This window comes from Myotis daubentonii, chromosome 12 (assembly GCF_963259705.1).
Source record: "Myotis daubentonii chromosome 12, mMyoDau2.1, whole genome shotgun sequence".
Taxonomy (NCBI): domain Eukaryota; kingdom Metazoa; phylum Chordata; class Mammalia; order Chiroptera; family Vespertilionidae; genus Myotis; species Myotis daubentonii.
This window is the reverse complement of record NC_081851.1, coordinates 72,624,864-72,633,976: the sequence shown is the minus strand read 5'-3', so window position 1 is coordinate 72,633,976 and position 9,113 is coordinate 72,624,864. Positions and strand designations below refer to the sequence as shown.

The window sequence follows — 9,113 nt, the reverse complement described above, 5'->3', positions numbered from 1 at the left end:
TCCCCAGGCCGCGGGGCAGGGAGGCGGGGCCTGGTTTCGTGCGGGAGGCCCTGGCCGGCGTCCCCTGCGGGTCCAGAGTCGGGGCGCCGCGATCCCGTGCGGGGTGGGGACGCGGTGGAGGCTCCTGCCCCGGACTCCGCGTCAGGCGGGAGTGGGGGGCGCGGCGCGGCCACGAGAGCGTTCAGCAGGGGGCGCTGCTCCGGGCGTCGGCGGGGGTGGGGTGGGGTGGGGTGGGGTGGGAGGGGGCGCTGCTCGCCGCGCACACGTCCCCCATTATTAAACACTATGTTCAAAAGGCGCCGGGGGACTTCCCGGAGCCACGGAGCTCGCGCCGCCCGCCCGCCCGGCCCACGGAGCCCATGGACCTGAGCGCGGCCGCCGCGCTGTGCCTCTGGCTGCTGAGCGCCTGCCGCCCCCGCGACGGGCTCGAAGCCGCCGCGGTGCTGCGAGTGGCGGGGGCAGGGCCGGCCGAGAGCCCGGGGGGCGGCGGCGGCGGCGGGCGCACCCTCGTCGCGGCTGCGGGCGCCTCTGCTGCCCCGGCCGCCGCGGCTCCCGGGGCCCGCGCCTCGCGCCGCGCCGCCGGCTCCGGCTTCAGGAACGGCTCGGTGGTGCCGCACCAGTTCATGATGTCGCTTTACCGGAGCCTGGCCGGGAGGGCTCCGGCCGGGGCCGCCGCCGCCTCCTCCGCGGGCTCTGGCCGCCACGGCCGCGCGGACACCATCACCGGCTTCGCGGACCAGGCGACCCAAGGTACTCGCGCCTCTGCTACGCCCGTCCATCCCGTCCCGTCCCGTCTCGCTGGAGACGGCCGCCGGCGCCGTGCCCCTGCGCCATTCCATCCCGGGGCGGCCTGGCCCAGCCTCAGGTGTTAGAAACTTCGCCAGGGCCCATGCTCCCAACCTGCGGAGCCGGGATCGTGGCGAGAGACGCGGCAGGTCCCGGGCCGGCCGCGGAGGGCTGGGTCCATCCCTCTGGGTTGCCCTGGCCCGGTGGCCGGCGGCAGGCTGAGCGGGAGACCCGGAGAACCCGGAGGAGGGGTCTGGCTGAGAGAGACTGCGTAGAGGTAGCGGCGGTGGCCGCTTCTTCGTTAGCAGCAACCTAGGAGCAGCTCCCAGTCTCTGGGGGCTGTACGAATTGGGGGTAACTCAGGGGCATGCGAGAGAGAGGCAGGCATCAGACCAAAGCAAATGGCCCTAGAGAGGCAGGCGGCATCACCAGGTACACAGAGGCCCTTCTCTGCCGCGTCTGGGCGCAAGTGTGTGGCTGTGGGTTCCCGTGCTGGGCCCCTGGGCCCGCTGGTGGTCCCGGACTCCGAAGGGCCCAGCGGTGGGGCAGGAATGCAGGCCTCTCTAGGACCAAGCACCCCACCTCCCTCCCTCCCTCCCAGGCTCTCCAAAGGTAGGACCGGGTGAGGCCGTGGTGATTGCTGTGTCATCTGGATTTTATTAATCTCTATTGATGTCATTAAAGCAGATAGATAGGGGAGATTTAAGTAATTTCAGCCTTAATTCTAAACAGCCAGAGACCCAGCATAAAAGGCAGGAGGGAAGGGAAGGCAAATGGGGCTGGAAAGCAAGTATGGGCCCTGGCTGGGAGCAGTGACCAAGTCACCCACCCTGCCCAACACACACACACACACACACACACACACACACACACACACACACACACACACAGACTGCTTTACTTTGGGTGCAGGGACAGCCTGGGCCCAATTGGCCCTGTAGTCTGGGGAGAACTTTCAAGCATCCTCTCAGGGCCTGGCGGGCCCCCAGGACTGGAGGCTCCGGTCCTCATCGGAAGGCTGGGTCCTGGCGTACAGACCCAGGGAAGCCCCAGCCCCAAGGCTGCTGTGTGGGCTCCCCGTTAGGGGAGAGCTGGGGCGTGCAGGGCCCTAGGCTGGCAGAATCACCAGACCCTCTTTCTTTGGTTGTTGGGCGTGCCCAGCCTCAGCCTCATCCAAATCCTTTCCTGGGCCGCCAGCTTGGCTGTTAAGGCAGGTAAGGCGGCCTGTCCTTCCTCCCTCTGGAGGGAAGGGCTGCAGTGGCAGCACCTTGAAGCAGGGAGAGGCTGTAGGGCAAGGTCAGAGAAAGTGCTCCAGAGCCAGCCCTGGGGAGAAAGCATGCGGGTGTGTGTGTGTGTGGGGGGGGGGGGGTGAGGGGGGTGGGGGGGAGTATTTGCTCATTGACTCTCCTGCCTCCCTCTCCATCCTGAGCTCCAACGTAGAGCTGGGCTTCTTGAGGCCTCTCAGGAGCCACTGGCAGCGCCCACACCTCGGACCTCAAGAGCCCAGGGCCTGGCCACGGTGGTTGGTGAGCAAACATCTCCACTGGTGGGGAGTCTGCACCGGCTCTGTGTTTGGGGCAAAACGAAACCAGACGACCCCCTTCAAAGGGAGCTCCTTATCTGCTGCTTGGTGGAATGTCAACTTTTTTTTTTTTCCTGAGCCCCCAAAGACAAGAGTGAATACGACAAGAAATAAAATTCGGAAGCCCAAGATAAGTCATAGCGGAGAGAAAGAGTAAGCCAGCGAAGGGACGGGGTCCTGGAGGCAGAGAGACCTCATGTAGCCCGCTGCCCTCACTGCAAGGCAGTGGTCCCGCTGCCCACACCCTTCTGATAAGGCCCCTGGTGCCCCTTTGCGGCCTTCCCGCCTCCGTCGGAGGTGGAGGGGACACTGGGAGAAGCTGAGCATGGAAGCTCCGCAACGCGACCCGCAGCGTTGGGGCCGGATCCGGGTCTGTTTTCCGTGGGCGAAGCGAGGAGGCTGGGCGCACTAGAGGGTCTCTGGAGCCCTGCTGACGCGTCCCCTCCGGACGGATCTGCCTGGGAGCCGGCTGGACCGTTCAGACCGGGCTGAGGGAGTGAAGGGGCAGTTTTCTGGGGACAGGAATTATCTGTTTCGTGCAGCCGGGACACCGCGGCTCCTGTAGGTGCTCGGCAGAGCAAAAAGGAGCGGTCCCGTGCCGCTCGGGCTCCCGGGCAGACCGTCTCTGGGCCTTGGGAGGGGCGCACGACTTCAGATGCTTCCACCAGGCCTATGTCCGCCACCAGCAGAGAAAATCTGGCCTCCGACTTAGTCCCCGCGAGCCCGTGGCTCTGGGGCAGGCGGCGGTCCTGCAGTCTTGGTCTAGGCTGGGGGGGTGGGGGTGCGCTCCTGGCCGCGCCGCTCAGCAGTAAGTGGATGCGGGCGGGTTGTCGCGGTGGAGGGCCTTTTGGCTCCATGAAAGTCGGACTTCCTTTCCCCTGGACCCGGCTGGCAGCTGCGGGCTGGGGCCGAGACGTGGGGGCGGGCGCCGGCTCCCGGGGGCCTCACTCCCGTCTCTGGGTCCGGCCCTTTGCAGTTAGGCGGCCCCGCGGCCAGGAGTGCGAACTCCGTTCACAGGCGGCTCTTTCTCTGTCTCTGCCCGTCCCCTGCAGACGAATCGGCAGCCGAGACCGGCCAGAGGTTCCTGTTCGACCTGTCCAGCCTGGCCGACGCGGATGAGGTGGTGGGCGCGGAGCTGCGGGTGCTGCGCCGCGAGCCCCCGGAGCACGGCCGCGGCCCGCCGGTGCCCCCGCCGCTGCTGCAGCTGTCCACGTGCCCCGACGCCGCGCGCGCGCCGAGCCTGCTGCGCTCTCGGGCCGCCGAGCCCCTGAGCGGGGAGCGCTGGGAGGTGTTCGACGTGGCGGACGCTGTCCGGAGCCACCGCCGGGAGCCGCGCGCCCCCCGCACGTTCTGCCTGTGGTTGCGCGCGGCGGCGGGTCCGGCGCGGGGGCCGCTGGCGCTGGGACGGCTGGGCTTCGGCGCTCGCGGCGGCGGCGGCGCGGCGGCGGAGGAGCGCGCGCTGCTGGTGGTCTCCTCCCGCACGCAGAGAAAGGAGAGCCTGTTCCGAGAGATCCGCGCCCAGGCCCGCACGCTCGGGGCCGCGCCGGCCGCCGAACAGCCGCCCGACCCGGGACCCGGCACCGGGGCGCTGACTGCTGTCCTTGGCGGTCGCAGGAGGCGGCGGACCGCGCTGGCTGGGGCCCGGGCTGCGCCGGGCGGCGGCGGCGGCGGCGGCGGGGGCGCGGGCCGCGGCCACGGGCGCCGGGGCCGGACCCGCTGTAGCCGCAAGCCGCTGCACGTGGACTTTAAGGAGCTGGGCTGGGATGACTGGATCATCGCGCCGCTGGACTACCAAGCGTACCACTGCGAGGGCGTCTGCGACTTCCCGCTGCGCTCGCACCTCGAGCCCACCAACCACGCCATCATCCAGACGCTGCTCAACTCCATGGCGCCCGACGCGGCGCCGGCCTCCTGCTGCGTGCCCGCGCGCCTCAGCCCCATCAGCATCCTCTACATCGACGCCGCCAACAACGTGGTCTACAAGCAATACGAGGACATGGTGGTGGAGGCGTGCGGCTGCAGGTAGCTGGCGGGCCGGGCCGGGCGGGGAGGGGGCAGCCGCGCCGCCGAGGACCCCCTGCTGAAGAGCAGCTGAGGGCTGGGCCTGGCGCCGAGGGCGGGTGCCGGTCGGTCGGACTCTGGCCCCGCGCCCGCACGGAGGAGAGAATGCGCAGGTCCACACTCACACCCACAGCTCGTTTACTCACGCACCCATTTACCGTGACTGCACCGGAAAGCCCGGGGTGGAGATGACCGCGCTAGGGATGGCACAGCCACGCGCACTCGGCAAACAGGTTACCGATGCACCCGCTGCCTCCTCTGGGGAGAGGCTGGCGTTTGTGTTAATGTTAAATAACAGACACGAAATCAGGTAGGAACAGGCTAGGGAATTGCCGGCTCCAGAATGGGTGAACTAAAGGGGTACCTGCTTCAGTTTTATCTCACCCCTTTATGTTTCTGGCTGGGTGGCTGGTTCTGGGGGTGTGGGACCCGGAGTCCGCAGGGTCCTTTCTGAAGGGCTGGCGCACGCCGAGGCCAGCCATTCTGGGGAGGAGCAGCTGCAAAGGCCTTGTCTCTCTTCTTTGACTTTTAAGATGGAAGGTGTCCCCTCCGTTTTGACCAGGAGCGTTTGTCAGAGCACATGGTGGACCCTCCTAGATCTCTGCCAAGGCCGGCGCCCTCTCTCTCTTTAAAAACCAGTTCCTGTTGGGAATGATCTAGAAAGCAGAAAAGATATTCTTCTTTGGGAGGGGGAGTGAAATAGGGGAGAGGTTTTAAACGGCAAGTCTGATCTGATCTGAAAGGGGTGAGGTGCATCTGCAGCTCCTGAGCTGGGCAGCCAGGGGTAGTGGCCGTGCCTTGGGGGGCTCCCGGGGGGCGGCTAGTGCAGTGTCTGGGAATGGGGGTGGGAGGAAGCCATGGCTTTTCCTAGAAACCCGCCAGGAGGTTTTCCTAGGGATCTGCGAGGAGGCGCTTAGGACTGAAAGAGGCAGGGCCGCCCTGGGCGGGCTCCTGCAGAGGATTCTGGGGGCAGGCGCAGCCCCTCCACCACGCTTACTCAGAGTGGGGACATGTGCTTGTGCTTAGCTATCGTGCCTGTGCCGGCTTTTACACGCTGTCACTGTGTTGTTGCTGTAGGTTTTGGCAGTGTGATAGTAACGGGAAGTGAAGCCACACAAAGGTGCTTTTGTGAGGATCCAACTCCCCGAAACCCGGTGGTTCAGAGCAGGAGGAAGGTCCCTGCCTTCCTGGCTCTGTCCTGGGGCATTTGCAGGGGGGCTGCTGTGGCCCCTTGGGGAGGTTCGGGCCTTGGCGTGGGGAGCAGAGGCGGACGTCTATCCCCCAGGCCCTGATTTTGCCACAAAGCGTCTTGCAGATGGTAGAAGGCCTGTCCACATAAAAGGGGAGCTCACACCGACAGCCTTCATAGCTTCAGCCCTGCCTGGGAGGCCTCCGTGGCTGTGTAAATGGTGGGCGGAGGGGAGAGAAATAAGTTGGGGTCCATCTGTCTAGGGCTGGGAGGGCTGCTTTGAAACTCCCCACAGCTCCTGAGTGCGCCTGTTTAAGGCCCTGCTGGGTGTTCGTCTTTAGGGTCCCTGAGAGGATTCATTCTGCCCTTCCTGTCTTGGGTGCTGAGGTCCAGGAACAAATGTACACATTTTCATTCTCAGTGATTACATTTTTACGGGGGGGGGGGGGAGAGAGAGAGAGAGAGAGAGAGAGAGAGAGAGAGAGAGAGAGAGAGAGAGATGAAAGATTTAGATACAGCTGATTTATTTAAGGGCCCCACCCGAGTCTTTTTTATCCTGTAAAATTCCCCCAAGGAAAAGAAACACATTTATAATGTGAATTTCTATGCTGTGGCTATGTGGGTAGTTATAAATAACCAGAAAATGCAACAGTTTCTTCAGGTTAAAATCCCCAAACCCCCCAAGTGGCTGCTACACTTCATGTCCCTCCCGTTGCAGTGGCTGGGCCTAGCTGGCCCTGGTACGTGTATGGATTTTTGCCAGAGAAGCCCCACTCCTTTGCAAACTCTGATTTTAATAACGATTGCTCCGATACCTGTCATGTGAAGACTAAGAGCTGTAATGTTAGAGGTTTTAGAAAGGGAGCTAATGAAAAACTATAGCTAAATATTATCCTGAAGCAATTCTAGGGGACTTACTATCTTTGGACAAAAGCAAACATTTGGATATTTCTTCAGGGACTAGAAAAAATGTGGGAGAAGAAATTAGGATTTAGCCTGAGCTTTCTGTGGCAGGAAAAACTCCTCCATTTTCTCTGTTTCCTTCTGACGATTTCCTACCACGACCTACGTGATACAGGGGGAGTGGTCTTCGTGCATCTGGAGTCCAGGTTGCACCTGGGGAGGGGGTGGAGGGTGCTGTCCTTGGCCAGTGACAGTTCCTTCGTGGCCCCGATGCCTTCAGTGTGCTCTTTGCTCACCACACAAAAGGAACGCCTCCTGGGTTTCCCCTGGAGCCGCCTGGGACCACAGGGACCACCCGTGTCCCGCGGCAGCTCTGCTCAGCCCGGTGTCTCTTAGTTAAACGTAGGTGAGCGGAGAGGATGTGCTTCGCTATAGAAATGACAGCAGAAGGACCGCAATGTGTGGAAGCAGCCAGTTGTGGCTGCTGAGATCTGATTAGACCAGCTTTGACAAGGTGTGGAGAAGGGGTTCTGCCAGGACAGGTGGTAGTGCCCTGGACTGCCTGCCCACCTGCCCGCCTGTCTTCTAGGCAGGGGGGAGCGCCACCGGTGGGTGAGCTGGCTGCTGGCAAGCAGGGTAGTGTGTCAGGACTGTGAGTAAAGGCAGCCCCCCTCCCAGTCACCACAGTATTCCTCCTGCAAGTAAATGGAGTTTTCCATGTTGTTGGGGAGAACTGTGCGCTCCTGTTGCGATCATCTGAACCACTCTTCCTGCTAGAGAGGAAGGCTGGGCAGCCCAGCTTGGCCTGAGGGGCTGGTGCATCTGCCAGACACCGATGCGGTCTGGTCACTGCTGCTGGAAACCAGGCTCCAGGAGGAAGGGAGACCCCTACACTGGCAGGCAGCCATGCCCACCGATGCCCAACGCTTCCCTGGCTGAATGCTGGCTTTCCAAGCACTGGGGCTGGGTCCTGTGAGAGCGTGGCGGGCTGTGTCCCCTTGGCTTGGGGACGCCTTCAGCGTGCACACGCCGTCCTTCACCTCACCGTCCTGGCATTTTCTGGCTCATGTGGCATGGGCAAGAGAGCAGGGGTGATTGTGTGACAGTGGAGCCACGCCCACCAAACCCAGGGCAGTGACTTCTCGCACCACAGTCTCGAGGTGTCGGCAGGAATGGGAACCTCGCTCAGTGCCGGAGAGAGTACTGACCACCCTGTGGGTGTAGTCGGAGGAGGATTCAGATCCTACAAATCATGGGTCCTGTTCGCAGTTCCATTCACTCAGGGCATAAAAGAGCTGGGGATTGCAGCCTGACTTTCTCCTTAGAGCAGGGAGAAAAACGGACGCTTGCCCAGAGCAGCTTGTGCCCAGAAAAAGGCAGACTCTTCCCCTGCTTGAATCTGGTCTCCAGGAAATCCCGTGAGGGGGACAGCACCACAGCCGCATCTGGCCACCAAAGTCATGGGGGGCAGGAGGAGCCTTGCTGATTCTCGGGAGCAGCTGTCAGCGGGGATGCAGACCTTCCCCAGGTGGGAAGCAGGGCCCTCTCAGTGGGCTGCGGGCCAGGGGCCTCAAGTGGCTGCCAGGGGGCCTGGCGGATGGACGGAGCTCTGGAAAGCAGTGGTGGGTCCCGGGAGGGCAGGGCCTGCAGTGTCCTCTCAGAAAGCGTCAGGGTTGGGAAGGAAGGAGTCAGCAGACACGTGAACCTAGCAGTTAGAAAAGGTGGGGAGTGAGCGAGAAGTGATGGATCCCTCCGAGGGTGTCTGAGTGGCGCCACAGTCCAGCCTGCTGTGGGCTTCGTGTGCCCCGGGGTGGAATGCTCCCACAGCCACCTGCCCGTTGAGGGCTGCACAAGGCACTTCCTGAGAGGTCTAGACAAGCCGTGGGCAGTCTCCTCCCTGCACTGAGCGTCAGCTCAGTGCCATGGCTCTCGGGAAAAGTCCCCTCCTGACCCCAGCCCTCTCACAGCATCACAGCTCTTGCTGTGTTGACTTCCATCCGGAGGCAAGGCCGGCGCCGGGAGGCCAGGACCTCGGGGGTGGGGCTCAGCTCACCAAAGCCAGGACCTTTCCTGTGTCCCTGCTGAGGGGCACTGCCAACCCAGCCCAAGTTTCCCTGTGCTCACGGAGCAATGGGCAGAGCCACCCTCGGGCTGGGATTGTCCTGGGACCACGTGCTGGGAAGGCTCCACCTGCTGCTGGTGCCTCCCTGGGCAGCAGAGGAAAGAATGGGCTGTGCCTTGTTGGCAGCCCAGACAGGAACCTGGTCTGTCCCAGAGCCCTGGGCCAGGCAAGCCAGCCCGTCGAAGGGTGGACTGCTCCACCAGGTCCCCAGCGGGTCCCCAGCCCATGGCCATGTCTGGGCCAGCTTGCCAGGGAGTGAACCACGGGCAGGTATCAGAGGGCTCCTCCTCCTCTCCTGCCGGATGGCCTGGAAATAGGGGCGGAGTTTAACATGAAGAAACCCTAGGAGGGGGAAGCGAAAAGATGCTGTTTCTAAGTTCTCAGGCAGCTGGGCCTTCTGGCCGGTCAGGCTGGAGCAGGCTCCTCCATTTGTGCCGGACTCTCATCCGTGCCCAGAGCGTGGGGCTGCA

General features: G+C 63.3%; 1 protein-coding gene across 1 annotated transcript; it reads left to right on the top strand.

Moving 5' to 3' along the window:
* The first annotated feature begins 281 nt into the window (after positions 1-281).
* Positions 282-5,354, top strand: GDF7 (growth differentiation factor 7). Its single transcript, XM_059660462.1, has 2 exons — positions 282-750; positions 3,421-5,354. The coding sequence occupies exons 1-2, from the start codon at positions 360-362 to the stop codon at positions 4,392-4,394; spliced, it is 1,365 nt and encodes a 454-aa protein (XP_059516445.1). The 5' UTR covers positions 282-359; the 3' UTR covers positions 4,395-5,354.
* The last annotated feature ends 3,759 nt before the right edge of the window (positions 5,355-9,113 follow it).